At 39.2% G+C, this 23,608-nt stretch overlaps 1 protein-coding gene across 1 annotated transcript; it reads right to left on the bottom strand.

Annotated features, from left to right (window-relative positions):
- Positions 1-7,572: 7,572 nt before the first annotated feature.
- LOC121312902 (CUB domain-containing protein 1-like) lies at positions 7,573-23,325 on the bottom strand. The gene is made up of 9 exons (XM_041244802.1): positions 23,144-23,325; positions 17,598-17,810; positions 16,989-17,345; positions 14,902-15,264; positions 14,026-14,223; positions 13,345-13,716; positions 12,530-12,895; positions 11,205-11,292; positions 7,573-9,318 (listed from the first exon to the last, which is right to left on the bottom strand). The coding sequence occupies exons 1-9, from the start codon at positions 23,214-23,216 to the stop codon at positions 8,811-8,813; spliced, it is 2,538 nt and encodes an 845-aa protein (XP_041100736.1). The 5' UTR covers positions 23,217-23,325; the 3' UTR covers positions 7,573-8,810.
- Positions 23,326-23,608: the final 283 nt, after the last annotated feature.

Below are 23,608 nucleotides of genomic sequence, written 5' to 3'. Positions count from 1 at the left end.
AAACTGTAAAAACAAAAAAAGTAGTTTTTAATCTAAAACTTAAGTAACATGATTTCTCTTGCCTGAGTCACTCGTAGCACAGAAGTTCACCGTTACAGTCGCCTCGAAGGTGTCCAAGCTCGGCCGAGCGACACTTCGTGGAGCTGGCAGAGATTGTAAGGGCTCAGCAGACCATGCTGGAGACACTATTGAAATCTCAGGGCAGACTGCCCTCTATCACCGGGCAGCCCCAGCCCCCACAGTCTCGTTCCCCATCCCCTCTGCCTAGACCCCCTAGCCCAGACGAGCTGTCTTTGTCCACGTCCAGATCGGACATCTCGGACCCAACCACCTCTATCAGGCAGGCCACAGTAGGAGGCTCCTTAACACCCTCGCCACAAGTGTCGCAGAAGGAAGAGTTTCGGGCCCTAATGCAGCATGTAGCTGCAGCCACGGACGTTCCCTGGCAGGCAGAACAAGAGGGAAAGGGAAACTGCTTTCGCCAACAGAAGGGGCACCCACAGTATGCCCTCCCCCTAAGCCATTTATTGGTGCTCACCATCTGGAGCAACCCAGCATCTGCACCCTCAGCCTCCAGAACAGGAGAGTCTCTGCTTCTTACTGCAGGAGCCCAAGAAGCAGGCCTAAGCGTATTCCCCACTATCGGGGACATGGTCACGGTTTTGGTGCAAGGTTCCACCTTCACCAAGGGGGATAAGGACCCAAACTGTCCGTCCAAGCCTTGCAGAACGACAGATGCGATGCTTAAAAAAGCTTACGCATCGGCAGAACTGTAAACCCGAGCAGCAAATGCCATGGCCATACTGGTGCTCTACCAGAACCAGTTGGCAGAGAGGCTGCAGGAGAGAGCTACACAAACGGACACACGGGAGCTCCAGGCGGTAACTAAGGCAATGTCCGACCTAATAGGGGAATTAGGTCAGACATCAGGAAGGTCGCTGGCGGCGCTGGTGGCTGCCCACCGACATCTGTGGCTGACACAAGCCAAGGTCGTGGAGACTGAGAAGGTGGCGCTATTGGACGCCCCCATTACACCGGGGCAGACTTTTGGGGAGACTATTGATGTGAGCCTTGAGATGTCCCACAAGGCCACGGAGATCACCTCCAAGTTTTCGCGCCTTCCGGCTTACCATCAGCGCCCAAGGTGGTATGGGCATCCTGCCGGGGTGAAAGGGTCTGAACATCGCCCTCCACCCCAGAATAGACAAGCAGGCAGAGGCAGGGCCAGCGGCAGGGGACCACCGCAGTCCAGGGGTAACCGATTCTCTGGCTGGAGACCGAGGTCAGGGCCTAATAAAGACCCGCCACCTCCCAAGACCAAGGGAGACCGCCCCTGAGGGGCCCCGGTTGCCACCAACCCCCCCACAACCAGACTGACCAACGGCAACGACCAATGACAAGGCTGCACTCAGGACTCCTGGGTGCTATCGACAATGAGACATGGATATGCTCTACAATTCTGCATAGGTCCGCCACCCTTCATAGGTGTGCTCCTCACCACCGTCGAACCAGCGAGGGTGATACTCCTTCAACAGGAGATCGCCAATCTTCAAAGGAAGAACGCTGTATGCTTGGTAAGCCCAAACGATGCCCTCAGCGGCTTTTACTCCAGGTACTTCCTGGTGCCCAAAAGGGATGGCGGTTTCAGACCAATTATGGACCTCAGGGTCCTCAACTTGTTCCTCAAACAGAGGAAGTTCAACATGTTGACAGCACAGCGTATCATCCAGTCTGTCCAACCGGGTGACTGGTTCACATCGATCGACCTGAGGACTCCTACATTCATGTCCCGATCCGTCCCGCGCACAGAAAATATCTGCACTTCGGCTTTCAAGGCAACGCTTACAAATTCTGTGTGTTGCCATTTGGCCTCTCACTGGCGCCCCGCACTTTTTCAAAGTACATGGACGCAGCACTGGCTCCACTCGGATAATTCAGGATCCACTCGGATCCTGATTTATTCAAAAGCACGCGCAGAGGCGCACACAAAACAGGTCATAGATCATGTGACGAAGTTAAGGCTCTCAATACATCAACAGAAGAGCAACTTCGTACCGTCTCAGTGTTCCTGGGGATCAAACTGAACTCGGTGAGCATGCTTGCCTCACTGTCGGAAGACAGGATTCGGTCATTGAAGGCCACATTCTCCCTATTCAGAGAGGACTCTCTCCTACAGGTCAGAATATATCAAAGGTTGTTTGGGCTGATGACAGCCGTCTCGAGAATCCTTCCACTAGGGCTGCTGAGAATGCGCCTGCTTCAAGCCTGGGTAACATTAAGAACAAATCCATCCTTTATGCCAAAGGTGGTATCCTCATTCCATATTAACCAATCAATGGTTTTGGAAACTTTCAGACCTCCACCGCACGAGTCAAACGAGGACCGTAGACAACACACGCTATGCCCAGTTCGGGCTCTGCGCTGTTATTTGGATAGGACGGTGTCCTGGAGACAGTCCAACCAGTTGTTTGTCTGCTATGGGTCCCGCTCTAGAGGTCAGTCCCTGTCGAAGCAACGTCTAGCGCACTGGGTGACAGAAGCGATACACTTGGCGTATGAACAGACGGACTCCCCATTACCGGGGGACATTACATTCTACCAGGGGCCAGGCAACTTCATGGGCTTTCCTTCATGGCGCCTCCTTAGATGAGTTATGCAATGCTGCTACATGGACAGGTAGTCAGACATTTGTATTGTGTTTTTACTGCCTTGATGTTTCAAACCGAACAAAACCCTCTCAGGGCTCTAGAGATTTGCAAGCGGTATGCCCTTAGGAGTCATGTGGGCTCTGATGCTATTGCCGTGGGGCTGTACTGTTGGTAATCTGGAGTCACGACAGCTTTGGTACAGCTTTCCCATTTGGTAATGGCTGTCATTCGAATTGAAAGGGAACGTTAGGTTATTACCATAACCCTAGTTCCCTGAAAGAGAACTAGTTTTACTGATATTTTCCCCAATGCATTCCTTGTACAAAATGAAGGAAGTGATGGCTGCTAGGTCCAGTATAGGAAAAACAGGCTTGTATATAAACAAAATAGAATATTGTAGACATGGCCGGATTTTGGTATCAAGGGGCCCCTGGACAAGGAACCAGAACAGACCCCCTCGCCCTCGCCCAGACTGACACTAGATTCGAATACCCACTCTATTGTTTTATCGTGAATACAAAATGTGCAATACATTCATGCACGAAACAATTAGCTATAAAGACTTGGCATTACACAGCGCCATCTAGTTAAATACACAACTTTTAATAACTGGATTAATATGAAAAGACAATGTCAGGAATATTAAAATGTTAGCAAGTGCTCAATACCACAATCTATCTTAAAACTAAACAGCATGTTACTTAAATTTTCCTAATCACCTCTGTTCTAAGTCAATCTTACATCGTAGAGTAATTAAATCAGTCTTACCTTAATCTTCTCCTTGATTTCAATCTGTGCAAAGTCTCTAATAATGTCAGTAAAATCCAGTTTTCTGATCATTTCACATTCCGTGGACATGATGGCAAGGCTGTTTAGGCAATCCTGGTTCATGGTGGCTCTCAGTTCATTCTTAATGAGTCCCATGCAAGAGAATGATCATTCTCCAGAACAGTTAGGACACATTAAGGATAGGTACAGTGCCTATAGAAAGTCTACACCCCCTTTCAAAATTTTCACCTTTTGTTGCCTTATAGCCTGGAATTAAAATGCATTAAAATAGTTTTTTTTTGTTCATGTATCTACACATCCTACCCCACAACTTCCAAGTGGAAAAAATATTCTAGACATTTGTAGAAAATTAATTAATAAAAACTGAAATAGCTTAGTTGGATAAGTGTCCACCCCCCTTGTAACAGCAATCCTAAATTAGCTCAGGTGTAACCGATCACCTTCAAAATCACACACCAAGTTAAGTGGCCTCCACCTGTGTTAAATTGTAGTGATTCACATGATTTCAGGATAAATTCAGCAGTTCCTGTAGGTTCCCTCTGCTGGGTAGTGTATTTCAAAGCAAAGACTCAACCATGAGCACCAAGACACTTTCAAAAGAACTCCGGGACAAAGTTATTCAAAGGCACAGATCAGGAGAAGGGTATAAAAAAAAAATCAAACGCCTTGAATATCCCTTGAAGCACGGTCAAGACGATTATTAAGAAGTGGAAGGTGTATGGCACCACCAAGACCCTGCCTAGATCAGGCTGTCCCTCCAAACTAGATGACCGAGCAAGAAGGAAACTGATCAGAGAGGCTACCAAGAGCCCAATGGCAACTTTGCAAGAATTACAAGCATGGCCAAGACTGGTTAAAGTTTGCATGTGACAACAATATCCCAAGCACTCCACAAATCTGGCCTGTATGATAGGGTGGCAAGAAGGAAGCCACCTTGAATCCTATTGAAGTATGCAAAAAAATACTTAGGAGATTCTGTTGCCATATGGCAAAAAGTTTTATGGTCTGATGAAATTAAAATGGAACTTCTTGGCCTAAATGCAAAGCGTTATGTTTGGCGCAAACCCAACACATCGCATCACCCAAAGAACAACATTACTACTGCGAAGCTTGGTGGCAGCATCATGTTTCTCATTGGCAGGGACTGGGACACTTGTCAGAATAGAAAGGAAAATGAATGGAGCAGAGTACAGAGAAGTCCTTGAGGAAAACCTGCTGCCCTCTGCATAAAAGCTGAAACTGGGACGGAAGTTCACCTTTCAACATGACAACGAGCCAAAGCACACAGCCAAAGCTACACTGGAGTGGCTAAGGGACAAAAAGGTAAATGTCCTTGAGTGGCCCGGTCACAGCCCTGACCTACATCCAATCAACAATTTGTGGCATGACTTGAAGATTGCTGTCCATCAACGCTCCCCAAGGAACTTGACAGAGCTTGAACAGTTTTGTAAAAAAGAATGGTCAAATATTGCCAAATCTAGGTGTGCAAAGTTGGTAGAGACTTAACCCAACAGACTCACAGCTGTAATTGCTGCCAAAGGTGCTTCCACCAAGTATTAACTCAGGGGGGTGGAGACTTATCCAATTATAATCTTTCAGTTTTGTATTTTTAATATATAGCTGATATATGACTGTGACGTCAATGCGAGGGCGTCTTTAATTTGAGGGCGGCGCTAAATTGAAGTAATACTGTATTTTAACCTGGGCCGTGGGCCCCCTCGACAGCTCAGGGCCCTGGACAAATGTCCGGGTTGTCCCCCCTTAAATCCTGCCCTGATTGTAGTTTATATTCAAAATAAAAAACATGTATTGTAAAAGGTGATTCTAATGTTAATGACATTTAACTTTTAGATGTTCCACAAACACACATACACAAATCTAAATTCTAAGTATTAAAACTTGACTTAGTAGAAATTATATTTTATATAATTGTGTGTGTGTGTGTTTGTGTGTTTTGGAAAGGTAACCAGACAAACAAGTAGCTAATGCACAGCGTAATGCAGAATGTGTGAGACAACACGTGAATTCATTTCTCTTGTTAAATGTTTTTATCTTCATGGCAACGCATGAAGCTCTCACGATATTGAGAGCCGTTCTTTTCTAACGCAGTCAGCAGACTCGGATATTTATGTATCCCCTCCCCTAAATGACTATGAATTGAGTAATCTGCATGGGTGATTTTTTTTTTCTAAATCAGAACTGCATTTCTTGAAAAGTCATGAGGAAAACTGTCATGACTTGTGCATTTGAACGGAGCCATGATGACTTTTCCCACAAATGTAAACAGTTCAAGATGGTTTAAAACCTTTTTGTTTGTCAGGTCAGTATGGTGAAATTGTGACAGTGTTGTATATCAGGGATGGGCAGACCATTTTTACAATTACGATCCTTATTGCATTTATAACATTCAACCACCATATAGTGCTTTTCATTGATTAAATACATGACTACCACCACCCTTTTGAGTAAATTCGAAACAAACATTTGAGATCCAGTCTTTATATATGTAAAGGTTATCTAAAACAAACTAAATTTGCAGTTGACCTTGAATTTGTGATTCCCGGATTAAAGACACTAAACTCTTTCAAATACTGGATTCACATTTGGTACCCAAATGTATTTTCGGTCTTACTGTTAAGCACTTTCAACATCTCTTATCTCAGAAACCATACTTGTAGTCATATAAATCCTAAAACTAAATCCAGAAGCCATATTGCTGTCATGTGACCTTTTGGCCTCCATGTTAGAGAAATTGCAACACAAATATATTGGCTTCAAATTTTGCACACAATTGCATTCTGCAAATATTCTGGTCAAATTTAAGTGTGTGCATTCCATTAAATACTAGTTTATTTGTGAATTGTTTTCATATTTATTTTAACAGTATGTTAAGGGTTCCATTTTATATTTTTTGTTACTGTTTAACCAAATGTATGGTACTGTATAGCTAGATATGAAAAAAAAACTGTCAAAATATATTTTATATCTGTTCACAGGCGTTTGGTGCAACACTAGATAGCCCATCTTATTTTGTATTTAAATTCACTTTTTAAAAACTTTATTTAAAACAAGAAAAAACAACATGCAAAACTGACTACAATAATACAAATACAAAAGGTTTTTTTTTTTTTTTTTTTTTAAATGAATATATAACAAAAAAAAAAAAAAAAAAAGTAATATAAAACGTGTTTTCAAATTATATCAAATGTTCACTAGAAAGAACAAATTACCATATTCAACTGCACAACGACACAGGCGTTGTAAATAATACAAATGTATTTAGGGTATGTATTCAAAGGGTGAGGGATTTCAGCCATCATATTAAGATTGTATGCCCTAGTATTGGCCACAATGCCCTTCAAAACAGCGTTATAGCTATGAGAGATTTTCAAACATCAACAGTATAGTTAAAACAACAACCCATGATTGCACAAAGGACCTCAGAATAGCGAAGACACAATAAGGCAAACACTGCTACAATAAGTCTTCTGCAATATAATTCTATTCTCTAGTCTTTTTTACAATATTACTTTACAGCATTATAAAACTGAAAGGCATATTTAACAGCCTTTGTAAACGGTGACAATACAAAACTGCCTTTGACCCATCTCAGGGGTCCTAGCTGACCTAAGGACACAGTTTCCTCTGAGGCTGCATCTGTGTCTGGAACACGGAAGGAATCTTGCACCGCTGCTTGAGGTTATGTTCACATCTCGTTCATTTGACCGTTTGTGGATTCAGATGCGGTTCGGTTCACTTGGTTATAGTGCAGGGCTTGAATTTTTCGTTTAGTTCGAGGGTGGGGTATCTATTTTTATAATTACTGGTTTATATTATTTGACAAAATCGGTTATTAAAAAAAAAAAAAAAAACATCATTCACATTCATCAATTTCTAGTTTCTATAATACATTGAATGTACGTTTCACTAATACATATACAAAGGTTAACGTACTGTGTTGAAGTGAGGATGTCTACATTAGGATCATGGCCACGTAGAACTGGATACATTTTGAATCAGAGAATTGTGAGAAGTAACAGCTTTCATTTTTACGGTACTGTGATTAAGATTTGATATTTATGTAGCTATAAGGATAATAATGTTAATCATAATAATAATACTAATTAAGCGGTTGTACACAAGAAAAACTTTAATATGTATTAGCAAAATCATAACTGTACAGCAGTTTTATATTTACAATAACTTTCAGTTTGTCACTGAATAAAACAAGACACCATCTTGCTGGTTTGTTTACAACCAGGTTCATGGTCGTTAAGCCTGTTGCTAAGCAAATGATGATTTGACTTTTCATGCATTTTCCTTTTCAGTTATTAAACGGTTAAAAACAAAAACTTCAAGTCCATATATGTGAAACCTCCAAGAACCATGTAATTGCACCAGGGTGCGTATCAAACCAAGTGAACCGAGATCACTTGAAAATTGTCGTCCGATTTCGCTTGGAAGTGGACTGTGTGCGTTTACCACTTTGCTCTGTTTCAGTATGAAACCAAATGCATTCCAGTTCATTTGGAAATGAACCGCTCCAAACAGCGAAGCAAATCGTGTAAGTGACGTAGTTCAGCAAACGCCAAGGAAAGTGTCTTGTCACTGTCTTACATGCGCAAAGCAGAGCTTGTCAAAAACACATACATAATTCACAATATGCTATTAATAATAATGTCTTTATAATAATAATAACAACAACAACAGGTGAATTGCAGTTTGTTGAAAGTACAATATGTAAATCACCTGGTGAGGGACGATTGTTTGTTCGGCAATTACTTTATGTCGTAAGCACCAAAAAAAACCCAAAACAAAGGCAAGAGTACAGCACAACGCATTCTCCATGTTGGGCATGACGGAAAAAGTTTTTTTTTTTTTAGAACTCTAGTCTGGATGAAGCTGCAAGGGAACCAAACAAACATTTGAATTCACTTAAAAAAAAAAAAAAAAAAAACCACAAACACACACAGTTTGCTTGAATTTTTCTGGTGTGAAATGAACAGAAGCAAACCTGAAAACAACATGTTTGTTTACAAGGAACTACGATTTGAATAACTTGCAAGTGAACAGGCGTGATAGTGCTCTAAGACTCACCAAACCAGTGGATTCCATAAAAAAATAATAAAACATGTGTTGCTTCTAGATATACATTTACCACATTTTCTAAAACAGTGTAATCTCTGTAATAATGTGGCCACTTTGCTAACACAGAATTATGTTCAGTTAGAACAACACTATAATAAAACAGTGCTCTGCTGTCCAGGCTCTAAATAGTGAAGATATCAGACATCTTCGGATGGGCTTGAAACTTGCAACAGCTGCCTTGTGTAAAAAGAAACCACCACACCATGTCCAGCATTCTTTGCTGTGCTAAAGTTTTGACTCCTCCTTATTCTGTTCCATTTCTTCGTCAGCAGGAGGCAGTGGCAGCTCATCCTCGTTGCCTGGTGTTTCTGCCTCTTGCTCGTGTTGAAACGAGTATAACTCATTGTCCACCAAGCAACTGTCAGCCACTGCCTCCATGCTGGCTTCCCGGTTAAAAATGGGAATGGGTGGTTCATCTCCAACTGGACCTAAGAAAGGCCTGTAGACATCCACCTCTGGACCGACCCCCTTGGACTTGCCCAGGTTAAAGAATGGGGGAGGAGTGGGAGGTCTGTCTCCAACAGGTCCTTCAAAAGGCCGGTAGACGTCCACCTCTGGGAGGGTCCTCAAGCCAGGCCTGCTCAGTAGCGGCCCGTACATCACGGTCTCATCTATGGTGGTGTAAATGTGAGAGTCGTTGTCTCGCCTTCCTTTTGAGAACAACGGGTGCCCAGGAAAAAAGGTGTTGACGTTTGGGTTGTAGATTGACGTCTCGGGTTTATTTTTCTTCTTTCTGTGTGAAGCAAAAAAAAAAAAAAGAGCTTATATTAAACAGTGTAGATATTTACAACTTGGTTTACTTGATCGAGGGCTAGTATGGGACAGTCTTGCTTTGTATCCAAGGCTTAAAAAAGACTGGTCTGAGCTCAATTACAACGTACCAATTCAGACAACAAGGTGCAAAATAGCTTTTTCAACTTCAATGTATCAGCAGCGGCTTAATTTAAACCAATTTTTCAGTGTAATCTAGACCAAGCAGGTTTAACTGTGGGTTTCTACCTTTGAAGGGACATAGTTTCCATCTGGAAAGACACTCACAGATATAGATATATAAATATACACACACACACACACACACAGTAGAAGCTTATTTATCTGCACCACGTTCATCCGCAACTCCCCAACAAGTTTGACCTCTGAAACATTATTGACAATGTAGACTTAATGCCTCTCAGAGCTCTCTCTCTCACAGAGGACGCCCAAGTAAGCCTAACCTGTGGAGTCTACACCAAGATAGCAGTGCTACAGATGCCAGGATTCATGTCTTGGTATAAACAGCAGAAGGATTGTGTAAAATTAGTTCTCCTGAGGCAGTTACTTAGTGAAGCTCAGCAAATATATTTTGCCTCATTGAAACAAAAGACTATGATGGACTTTGTCAAGGCTCAAAAGAATTGTGGCAGTGAATTGTTTAAAAAAAGATGTTACGAAAAAAACACTTCTGTTGGTATGTATTTTGTTGAAATGTAAAGTTTAAATTACACAGCAGGCTTATTTATTTAGTTTTAAAGTTAAAAAAAAAAAAGAACAATTGTATTTTGTTTGTAATCACAGAAAAACTAGCAACACTTTGCTACCATTATTTAATATTAATCCTTGAAGTAAATTAGCAATAATACCTTGTGATATTTCTAGCTGCCAGCCACACGACTTTGTTTACAAAAGTCATCTGCAGAGAGTTGCTAACTGATGATGGCTGTCTGTGGTTGCTTGTGTTGCCTTGCCCCTTTCACTGCTTGTTAGGGAGTGGGAGGGAATGCAGAGTTAGAGCTAAAAACCCCAGCACTGCATTTCCCTACTTTTGTCTTTACAATACCAACCCTAACTGATGCATTAACAAAGTTTTTTGCAAAGAATATACAGACAGACACACACACACTGCTGTAACCTGTGACTTTACTTGTATCAATGTATATATAGCATACTTCAATAAATTAAATACTAAGAATAAAGTAATTCAAATATGTACAATGTATTGAAAAGCACATTTGTTAAACAGGATTTAGTCATGGATCCAATACATTGTTATATTTCTAACCCAATCCACAGTGTGCACATTGTTAGATTATCATGAATGGCACTGAAGCACTACACTACTGCATGTTCTTCCAAGCCTCAGCCCTGTGCAGCAGTTTGTCTCTTTTTGAACTGCTATCTCCCAATACTAAATGATCCCTGATGCACTGCACCAGGAACAGGTTTTATTCACTGCTGTTCCTCATTTGTTTTCCAGACATTGCTGCTGAACTGTTTAAAAATGGTCATTTAAACACAATATTCCATTTTATTTTAGGTTTCGTATAGGCATATTCAATATTATAAGACAGAACCTACTTACTGTGAGGCATTAGTCTTTAAAAGTGTTTTTTTTTTTTACATTGGAATAGGGTTTGATTTAGACTAACTTAATGGTTTAACTGTGTTTGAACAAGACCTGAATTTAGTACCAAGATAATAGTCTACCCAATAGGTTTATGACAAATAGAGTTTTGTCATTACAATTATTTGACTCAGAACACTTTAAATAACAGGTTTTATTCCTGTCAGCTTCAACTATTTGTGTTACATTTGTTTTTCCCTTTAGTTACTACTATGTTGTTAACTGTACAGTGTACTTACTTTTTCATAACACAGCTGATAATTACAATGAAAGCCACAATAACCAAAAGAGCAGAAACAGTTCCAATGGCGATTTTCATGGGGAGGTCTAATAAAAAAATAAAAAAAGGATATTAATTAGCACTGTATGATAAAAAAAAAAAGTAGCTTCAAGTGTCATTTAATTTCTTTTTGACATTGTTTTATGATGTTTGCAATCGTTCTGAGATTGTGTCTCCAGTACTCATATTCCTTTCTCTTAACCTGCCTTTATTTGGCTTTCAACTTTCTTTTGAGCTTGTCTGGAGAACCCTATGTGAGTTTTCAATTTGGCCAGCCCCACCTTCTCTACATTTATAGATGGAGAGAATAGGTAGGGACCAGCAGAGTTGAAAGTTCACACTGTCACATGACTTGAAATGAATGAGGAAGGCTCTTCACTTTCAGCACTTAGAAATCTCCAGACTAGCAGGAAAAAGATTCATAAAATGAAGGGCGGCGGCATTATGATTCACCACTGCTTAGACAATTAAAACAGACTTCATGTTGACACACTTGCGCAAGTCAGGGGTGTAATTTGATATTGTATTTGTTAGTCACTTATTTTAAATGATTTTTTGTTAAACATACTGTAGCTAACATACGCTATGATACATAAACTGACTCACTGAATGCTCTTCGGTGAAATACGTATAACTTACTGTCCATTGCATTTTAAGTTCTGTTATTTTAAACAATGTGATATGGATGGTACAAGCAAGCCAGATTAAAAAAATAATAAAAACATTAGTCAGACACCTCCTGTATTTTAAAAACTAACAAAAATCCCTTGACCTTATACAGAAAACTGAATGCTTGCTTGTGGTATACGGTTTTTATTCCCAGCAGAAGGATTGTCAAAAGACTATGCTTCGACGCGGATTCATTTTGAACTGTCTTTTCAGGCAGAATCTTGAACTCAGTCTGTCAATATGCAGCCTCTCTCTCGTTTCTTAGTTACCATTGTTATTGCAGGTGCTACAGGCTGTACACCCAAGTCAGAAGCAAGCAGATTGATAACTGCCATTTCTTGACTAAACTCGTTCACAAGGAAATCAGGGTGCAAACCAAAACAATAGAAATCTGAATTAATTTAAAGTTGTAAAGAAGTTATATAAAACACATATCGGTGGCAGCATTGGCTGAACTACTGAATTGCAGCTCCGTCCTGCATTTCAGCAGCACACCACTGGACTGGAAACTAAACAAAAAAGGTACATAGGAAACTAGTCCTTGTAAGCATGTTAATCTGTTTGTGCTTGTGGCATAAATAACTGCATTAAAACTGAATCGTAACAGCAGGATACCGTCTTGTTTCTTTATTAGCGTGACCCGACACATCACTTTGAAGGTCATCTTGGTGGCTTCAGGCTTGCAATTGGACATGTTGAGCCAGAAGTCCTCCATCATGGTCTGGTGATCTGGCAGCAGCTCGTCCTCCCTGCGACTGAACTTCTCCTCCACAGAGCTCTGCTCCTTGATGGAGATGCTGGTGTGGGACTGTCGGCACTGAGGCTGGGTGGTGTTGAGGAAGCTGACCTGAACCATGTGGCCCGACGGCACTGAAACCTTCCAGGACACCGAGGACAAGGGAGCCATCCCGTCAGGCCAGTTAGGGGTCACCAGGTAGCTCATGACGCCCAGTTCAGGGGAAACAGTGAATATATAGCTCTCTGAAGGAAAAATGAATGAATTGGAGAAGGAAAAATGAATGAATTGCGTACAATGTATGACATGTTGTTGATACACCACTACTATTGTATGCAGTGAAAAGCATGACCTGCTAATCTGCTCAGCCTTTCACAGGATATGGTGCCCTCTTGTTGCTGCTGATCGTACAAATCAGGGTTCTTAATCCTAACTGTTACAAGATTTTTCTTTTTTTTTTTTAAAGCCTCAGTGAGTAACGTTTCCTTTTTTGTGTGCAGCTTTTCGATAAATGTGCAGCATTCACTCAAGCTACAAATGAAGGGGAACGCAGAATTTAATATAGGAGACCTTGGGTTTTTGTTTGGAATCCAACTCAAGTTCTGATGTATTATTTGAAAATACTGTACATGTACACATTTAACACTCACAAATGGTCAAATGAACAAAAAAAAATTGTTTCATAAGAAATTACCTGTGATTTCTTTTTCAATGGAAACTGTGAAAAAGGGTTCCAGTATTTTGCTGTAGTTGCCCCTGTCGGTGGCCATCAGTGCCACAAAGATATTGGAATGGATCTGGACTTTCTCGATGGATCCCTGAGGGCAGAACCTGCCTAGCTCGGACTCGTCCTCCTCCACTAATCGGTAGTAGAAGCCCTCCATGCATGTTTCCCCAGGCAAGAGGTGTTTCAGCTTAGCCTCGCCGGGGTTCAGCACTATAGTGCTCTCTGCGGGAGCCCTCAGCTGCCAGGTAAGACTTTCCAGGGGGACAGGCAGTTTGGCAAGGGAACTGGGCACTTTGACAGGCATCTCCTTTACAGGGCACTTCTCCCAGTTATAACAACCTGGAACCCAATCGGAAGAACTTACAACATAAGAAAGACTTTCTGAAGCATGACATTTTTGCACTGAGGGCTCATTCAAGTACTAACCAGGCTCAACCTTGCTTACTCTCTAAGATTTGACAAGGTCCCTTGCCATGGTGGCAATACCCATTCCAAGTTTCAATGCAATTGGAAAAGCTGTTCTCAATATACCGCTATAAAAGTGCAAGTCTGGCATACAAAATTGTAGTATGTACTTCTGCTTTAAAGGTATAAAAGTTATTTGTTTGAAGGGTATGGTATTTGAGAAAGATGATGCACAGTTCCTACCTATGTCTTTGGTGACCACCATGCCGAGTTCCTCCAGGTTGCAGTCCTTGAACATGATTCTGGTCTTCTTTCCAGACTGCAGTGTGATCTCTGGCTGGCAGGCAGCACCATCACAGAACTGGCAGTTTGGATTGACTTTCTTCTGCTTTATGGTAACATTGATCCCTTTTTCTTTTTGCAAGTCAATCCAAAAATGATCTGGAAAAGGAAAAAGCTTTTCACATTACTAAAACATATTAATCTTTAAAACATATGTTCACAAAGCAAAAAGTCATCGACCAAGCTTTTTCAATGTGATGCTCCACCAGGACCAGGTTTTTTTTGGCTGTATCTGACTCTCTTCCTATAAAAATATACTAAAAATCAATTTTGTATAGTAGAATCTTGGAAATGGTGTCCTTTTTTTCAGAATACTATAATACTACATTATAAAATACTTCAGAAACTCCCCCCCACTCAGATAACTGGCATATTCCTGCTGTCTTGTCAGTCACTTCATTTCACCTGCTGAACTCAAGGAATGGATGTTACCAGGCTACTGAACCCTAGAAGCTGCTGTGAAGTATCCACATGGACTCACTGGTGCCTGACCAGCAGGAAGTCTCTAAACCGTGGGGAACTGAACAATCCCCAACCAATGCAGTGCTCCCTATTTGCTCCCAGCCACCACCCTTAAATGACTCACTGCACTCTAAGCACTGGTGCTCTTATCCCCCTCACACAAAATATCTGAAGAGGAAAAATCTAGAAGTCTTCACTTCATACTGCATTTATCACTATATATTAATGTTTTCATGAAAATATGCCTGATAATAATGTAACTTCTTGGGTAAGAACGCGGCTACACAGCACTAAAACAGAAAGAAGAATACCTACTTTGGTGGCTCTCATTAAAGACTTCAACTCGAAACTCCAAGGACAGTCTCCCAGGGTTTGACCTGACCATTTCACAGTTCTCCAGCTGCATTGTGAAATTCCCGGAGATGGACGATGGCTGCGGATTTGTTAGACTCTTCCTTTTGGTGAACTGGGATCCAGGCAAGGCATATTCCACACTCACCCTCTTCTTGCTGCAGGTCGGCTGTGTATAGTTCAGGAAAAGCACGTCGGCTTTGTTATTGTCAGGGACTGTAAACACCCAGGACATTATGTCGTCATCTGAGAAACTCAGGGGGTAGTTTGGGGACAGCAGGTTCACAGAAGACCCCAGCAATAAGTTCACTTCAATTATGCAGCACTCTGGAGGAAGACAACTCATTTCAGCATTGAGAAGGACAGACAGAAGTTCATTCATTAGGTTTGACCAATACAGAACTAAAAATGGGACAATTTGTTCACTTGCAGTTGTATATTACAATAAATTGGTCATAGAACTTACAAAATCGCTTGGTATTCCTTGACTTTAAAAACATGGGGTGGAAACCAAAGTATTTTGAAAGCAAATGTATGTATGTATTTATTTAGTTATTACATTTATATAACGCTTTTCACACAAAGTACCACAAAGCACTGTACAGTACATAAAAAAAGCATTTACACAATACCTTTGTATAAAAGTCCCCAAATGTCAAACACACAAATGCTACATATTAAATAGCATATTTAAAAAAACAGTGTGTGTGTGTGTCATGTGGCGTAACTAGCAATGGTAACTCACAGAGGTCTAATATAGCAAGCTGTACAAAAATGCAAAATAAAACACAATACAACAGACTAAATCAAAGGTGCCGTGAAAACGGCATGCCTTGCAGCAGCATGAGCTATCTCCCGCCGATGTTTTTAAACTGACGGACACTCGGTCAAGACCCGCCCACTTACTGATTGAAGACTAGGACAGCCAATCACTTGCTGTCCTTCCCCTCAACCAAGCCTAGCAAGCAGCAAGTCTCAATCGAGCTCCCGCCTGTAAACAATAATTCAATTACACAAATCAACTCCAAAACGACACAAAATAAACCCATTCCCACTTATAAAAATCACATCAACACTCGTTTACCATTGTGGCACGGCAATTGCCCTGCCACAATATATATTTATTATATATAATATATATATATACTATATTATATATATAGGTATCATAATTTTATAATTTGAATTAAAATTATAAAATATAAATTTCAATTTTTTTTTAATTTAAATTAAAACCCACTAAGATAAGAAAGCCGTTTTTATAAAAGGATGTTTTCAGTCTTTGTTTGTTTGTTTTATGTTTTCTTCCCTGAGAAAAGAGGGGAGGGCATTCCAGAATTTAGGGGCTCAACATGAAAAAGCCCCTCCTCCCATATTAATTTTGTTGACCCTGGGAATAGCCAGTAGCCCCGCATCCTGTGATCTAAGAGCTATTTGGATGATACAAGGTCAGAATTATAGCGGCGGTATTCTGAACGAGCTGTAAGCGAGACACCAAACCGTTTAGGATACCAGAGAGAAGTGCACTACAGTAATCAACTCTACATGAAAGAAAGGCATGCATTAGTCTCTCGGCATCAGATACAGAAATAATTGGTCTACGTTTGGCTATATTTCTCAAATGGTAAAAAAATACTTTTGTAACTTCCCTAACATGTCTCAAATGATAGATCAGGATCAAAGATACCCTCCACATTTTTAATGTCTAGTTAAGATTTAATGAGAGATTACTACAGCCAAGCTCATGTAATCCCACAGTTTCCACTAGCATAACCTCTGTTTCACCTGAATTTAACATTAGATAATTCTGAGACGTCCAAATTGACAACTATATTACACTGTACACTAGCACTTCTGGATTCTGAAATAATTAGAATTGAACTTGCTTTGTACTGGTCTGGAGAATCATTAGTGCCAGAACTCAAATACCTGCTGCATTCTATTCAATGTGATCTGTTAGTTCAGCACATGTCTACTGTATATACTACCAAAGCAACTAACTTAATATTTGTCTTGCCAACAAAAGGTAAATGTATGAATACTGGACTTACTTTTAATTGGGGGCCCAACGGCCATACTGAAACCAGGTTCGTCTACCTTCTCCTTCCCTGACACCTGAAGAGATACCCTCACTCCTTTATCCACCCGAATTTTGGAAACTGGGCCCCTCCTGCAGAAAGTGCCGATGCTTTGTATATCAGCAGTCAGGTAGGTGTGGATGCTGTAAGTTAGGTGATCTGGACAGCTCTCCGACGGTTTAATCTGCCTCAGCCCTAACCCCAAGAAATCCAGTACCAGAGCTTTGTGCTCAGAAAAACCGATATCCCAGATTAACGTATTGTTGAACTTCGGGAAGGTCAAAGTCAGCAGTTCTTTAACTTCAGTGGAGTAAAAGTTGGAAATGCAAACTGAAAAAAAAAAAGGAAAGAATTTTAAACGAGATCACTTTGTGTGTGTGTGTGTGTGTGTCAGTTTGGAACAGCTTGTTCACATGACAACATATCTTGAAATATTTATTACAATTTAAATGCTGTTTGTTTGCTAAAAACTAGACAAAGAATTGTAGCAAGCATATTGTAACGCAATAGACTGAATGTCTTACCAGGTTAAAAGCCATGATTGTAAAGGAAACCCTACACGTTGACAGCACCTCAACTCACCAGTGCTTTTGGTGATTTCAATGGAAAAGAATTTATGGGGATCCGGACAGCTGAAGCTGTAAGTCCTGTTTTCTCTGGGTTGGAGGCGGAGTTCAGATGAACAGGATGATTGCTTGTCTTTCAGAACGCAGACACTGCAATTGGCCTTTGGAAATGAGGATCGAATGGTTATCGTAGTGTTTTCTCCAGTGGATAACATGGCAGTTTCACACTCTAAAAAAGAAAAAGTATTAAAAATAGACTTTAAATGCTTGAATCATTACATATATAGAAGTACAGATTTTTTTTAGCAAAAAAATATTTGGCCAATGTTAGTAGGACTTAGTACGATAAAAAAAAGCATTCAGTTCAACAGAGGACATATTGCCAAGATACTAAAATTTGCCAGATAAAAGATAAAGTGCAACAGCATGTCTTGAAATTCACAGTATCCCTACTACACTCACTCCTGACTCAAACAATGCTCATGTGATTCATACAAGCATAATACGATTTGTAAAAAAAAGAAACACTATATATATATATATATATATATATATATATATATATATATATATATATATATATATATATATATAGACAATAATCTTTTAGGAGTAATGATGAAATGACTGTGTAGGCAGATTTTTGCAGAAATTGTCTTGCTTCACTAAATTATGTCAATACTGTATATATTATAATGCTGCTGCTAAAAAGAGTTTTAAAGTTCTCCAAATGTTAGAGCTCTCTAAAGTATCAGTCCTTAAAGTGCTTGTAACTAACAAAACAATTCCCCAAAACATCTCAGTCAAGAGCTTCCATTCACTATACAGGTCTCAAATGTGCATTTGAGAAAGAAATGCATGTAAAGCAAACATTATCTACTATAAACCAATTGCTTCTCATTCATATCAGCTGTATGAATATTCACACCCAATGGCTTGTCGTGACTCAATTCCCTAGTCCACATTTTTTAAGACTCAGATGTATTTGCTGCGATGATCCATACTTTCTCCTAAAGTGAGGAAATTTGTGGGTTTTTTTTTTCCTTGGAAATAGAGGTTTTCCAGACAAGATCATCACTGAAGCTAAATCCTGCATTTCCAATTTAAACAGAAAGGATGATTTATATAATCACAGTAAACAACATGCAGATGACAGAATTCCTCTGCTCCTCACTTATCACCCTACCAGAGAAATATAGAAAACTGTGCAAAGAAACTACCATTTTACAGCAAGACCCATCTACAGTGCCTATTTTCAAGACTACCCCCACTATAGAAGAATCTAAGAGAATATGTAGTTTATGGAGATGTTTTTCCTTCTAGGGAACTTTTAAAAGGCACATTTTCATGCAATAGACCATAATGTACTACCTGTAAATACATGAACAACCAAACTGAGATCAGAGACACTAAATCATCAGTCAACATCCATTAACCTTTTACATGCACCTAAAGGAATAGTATACTGCATTATCTGCAAGACATGCAAAAAAACTGTACATTGGGTTAAATAAAAGACATTTAGCGAACAGCTTTGTGAAACATTTACGAAGCATTCGAATCAAAGCCACTACATTTCCAGTAGCCTGACAATGTTAATCACACTGCTGAAGACATCTCCATCTGTGGGGTCAGTCAGTGATATGGAATTAATGCTGCTCGGCAACAAAGGGAACATGAGTTTATCTTCAAACTAGGAACTTTGGCATCTCTTGGAATTAACATTCTATTCTGAAAATCATGACATTATCTCCCCACACTTTTCTTTCTATGCAGCTGAAGAAGGGATTTCATCCGAAACTTCCTGAAATGAATTATTTTTTAATCATTTGAACCTTTAGTATAAACCTTTGGATGCCGGCTATAATCTTCGGCTCCCGACCAAATCTTTCAGCGCATGTTGAGCATGAACATTCTGCAGCCCTGCAGTAATAGTGCTAAAAGCACTATATACAAATAAGAAGCACTCTTAAACAAACAAACAAACAAAAAAAACCTAAAAACAATTTTTCAACTTATATTCAGTTCTGAGAAATCTGGTCACTCTAGCCAGCCCCAAACAGCCAATCAAGACACCACCAAGTGTTAGGCTACTTTTGAAGGTCAATATGCTCCCACAGAAAATGTTTAGAACAGTAGTTTCTGTCTTATGAGGCAGCAGCTATAACACACGTATATTTTCAATGCAAACTGAAATATGTTCCCTTGTGAAGGTGCTTAGCATGCATGCTGGTACGTGCTCGTTCCCATGTTCATTAAGCAAATAAAATGCGGTGATGCACACTGCACACTCATAGTTACTGCTAAAAGGTTCTTTACTGGTTCCCTAGGGAACGCACGTTATTTTACAGGCCCTGGGTTTTTCTTAAGTAAACAACCATTATTCTATTATATTGCAATGTAAGCATAGCATATGCCTCCATATTTGTTTTGGTAGCATTATATACTTATTAACCTGGGTTTGTAACGTTTAATGCTTAGTTATAAGTGGATAAATTCACAGTTACTGTGAATTTATTTATTTTTACCACACAAAACATAATTCAACTTACAGCAGAGCCGTGTTTAAAACACCCATCTGCTGAATGCGACTACTTTCTGAACTTAGTTCAAATCAAATGTGGCAGTGAAAAGTTTACTTTCTACTGAACTCTACCTGTGGTAGCACTATATTTAGAGAATCACAGAGTACAGCTTGTAAAGACACTGAAAGTGAGTAGTCTGTACCGTTAAATATGATAAAACGATAAAAGAAGGTGGCACTGAAATGGATAATACTCACCATGTGGATTTTTCCAAAAATGCTGACATCAGAAGCAGGCCCTATGTTTTCGAAATGTTAATTACTTACCTTAGTAAAAGTGAAAATAGGCACTTTTGACTTGTTTACTGTAACCTATTGTACACAAACAGATGGGATTTGCAATGGCTCAAAACGTGAAGGTTTTGAAATTTTAAGGTGAATTGTACTTTATTACAAGTCCCCCAACATGTAAGGGTTTTTACTATTTATATTGCAAAATACATATTCGTGTCAAATGGAATTGTATTCTTGTAGGTCTAGTTAGTTCAAGAGGTTGTATTTCAGTAACTACAAATAGACTGCTAGAAATATGTTGCATTTTCTAATCCGATTTCACAATGAAACTGAGTGGTTTTTGCGTGACAGGCAGAATTTTTCAATATAATGGTGCGCTATATGAGAAATATAATTATTGTATGTGTTTGTATGAATTGTCCACGTATTTGCAAACTGTAGCAAATAAAAACATATTTTTCCACCATTGACAATAAATTGTACTTTAATGTCATTGTGAGGTGCTGTCTTTCTGTCCCATTTGCCATTCAAACAATCACCCTAGACATGCACTGACACAGCAGTCCCTCGATAAACCAGACATGTCAGGAGACAGACAGGTTGTCCGAAATAACGAATCGTCCAGTGCTAAATTTATTTCAAATGTATCATTGTGCAATTATGTTAATGTGCTCTCTGTACACATTACATAAAAATATAAATCTGTATAGTAATCAAATGAATATCTAGCACACTTCTATAGGCTACCAGTAACACAAATTAAACACAGCTGCTGCATTGTATACAATACTGTACAATGTGAAAATAATAAAAGATTATTTTAAAATTGAAACAATTGTTGATCATTTTGGACAGCCACTTAACTGTTGTAAATCTCTACATACTTTTGGGGAAATTCAAGCTGCTAAAATGCAAGGTAGAGATACTAGTGCTATACCATGATAGCAGGCTACTCTGACATCTACATTAGTTTTCAGTTTTTGAGTACCAGAAGTAGAACATACACAAAGGTCCAAATCACTTCTACAATTTTTGATCCCAGCTGAAAAGGTGTATTGTTCAGCAAGGGGTGTCTTATTGGAGCACTGCATGCGTCCTAGAATCTATTTTGCAAAGTATGGCTTCACTAGGAAAGTCATTTTCTATTAGGTCCTTTAAAAGGCCACACCCTGCACATGCCAGTTAAAGTTAAAGCTACCAAATAGAAGTAAATTTCACTGCAATAGTAAAAAGCAAATGAATGAAACCAAGTGGTATTTGTTTCTAAGCTACTGGTTAACAAGGAGCATTGGGGTCTGCTCTCCCCCTGACCCCAGGTTTCAAATTGCAATTCTTTACATATCTAATATTATTTGGATGAAGTAAATTGAAGGTACTTCATGCACAGATATAGAAGGTACCGTTTGACACATGTACTTTATGACTGTTTCTTTCTATTATAACAATTACACTGTAGTTGCCCAGACACAACCCAAACCAGTCAAAGCAATGAAAACTCACCCCAAACTCCCTTTGTATCACTACTTTGGCTATGGCAACAGTGCGACTCACTTTAACCTCACTAAAGCAAAACGGGTGCGAATGCTAATTGATCTGGTCTCAAGAGTTTGAATCGGGAACATTCATGGATCTAAACAGCACAAAATCAGATACTGCTGCTATGTTGATCATTAAACTATGACCCCTTGTGTGCCAATGATATGAAAACTGGACATGGAAGACTGCATGGGAACTAGTCTGTCCTAAGAATGTGTAAAATGCTGGGGAAGGGTCTTACTTAAACACTGGTTTCTGATTTGATAAGAATTTAAATATTTGTGGTATTTAGATCCATCACCAATGTTTGAACAGCCTTACTGTAGAGGAGCATACTACTGGTCATTCCTAATGGGTGAAACTGCTATACGTAGTATTTTCCTCTATGAAAAAAACTAAAAATCTCAGGAAATTCATAGGAAATATTTTCTACAGAATTCAACAATTGGTGTACTAAATTATATGTATAGGGTTATACAAAGTTGCAGTATTTAGTTATTTATTTTTTAGTTTGTAAAATAAATACATATATATTTTCAGTACAGTTGGTTGTTTCGAATGGTTTATAATTTAAGATAAAATTGAGAGTTTTGGTACGTAGTTCATTATGTGCGCCAGTAGTTTTTCGCTTTTGTTCATTTTGGAATAATTTAAAATGTCAAACAGTGACAAATAATAATAATAATAATAATAATAATAATAATAATAATAATAATAATAATAATTTCAAAAAGTTTATAGCTGCAGTAACAGTTTATAGTTTTTTTAATTTTTTTAAACAAGTACTTACAGATGATACATTAAATTAGCCACCTGTAGGTAACATTTTGACATTAATTGCATTGGTAACTGTACATAGTCGTCGTAATTTAGAATAACAATAATCGATAAGGCACTGAAGCAGTAAAATGCATTGAAATACAGAACCGCAGTAATACTTACTCGTTTGTGCGCATCATGTCCCGAATAAAACAAGGAAATGGCCATTTCTTTGTCTAAACATTTCATACACTATTTCGAGTAGCTTATGTGACATGTTGATAGTTTTTCCTATCAGTTAAACAATCGATTACTTATTATAAACTAACAGAAGACAAAACCACAAAAAATACATAGATAAAAACAGTAAAGCAAATGAACCCACAACAAACTTGCAGACGTTCCGACTGTAGTCTGCCATTTGCAATGTCCTTAGGTTGCTCACTCACCTTTAATTGCTATAACCTGTGCGAGAAGTATCCACGGTAACACGGCAGTGCAAATTCTTGTTATAAAATCCATTTTTTTTTGTGGCTAATTAATATAAAAAACTGAATGGAAATATGTATGCTGTCAACATTCATAGCACAAGCATGCTTTCGGTCTGTTCCCTTCGTGTTCCACTTAACACCGACTGCTTACCTCATTAGGTTAAAACCTGTAAGTCACAACAGGGCGTGTTTCGTCTACTGCCTGTCCAAACAAAGTCGTGCTTGGAGAAGGATTCATTTTATTCAAATATGCGCATCATTCAGTAGTACGCTACTGTATTTTCATAGCAGTTTGTCAAAACTTGAAAAAAACAGGATTGTAATATAATAAACAGCATATTTCTGTAGCTTTTAAAAATTAAAAATTGAGCAGAATTAGATATGAGACCTTTTTTTCTGAAATATATCACTCAAGTCCTTAAT

The sequence above is a fragment of the Polyodon spathula genome, chromosome 3, assembly GCF_017654505.1.
Source record: "Polyodon spathula isolate WHYD16114869_AA chromosome 3, ASM1765450v1, whole genome shotgun sequence".
NCBI lineage: Eukaryota > Metazoa > Chordata > Actinopteri > Acipenseriformes > Polyodontidae > Polyodon > Polyodon spathula.
This window is presented reverse-complemented; position numbering and strand designations above follow the sequence as displayed.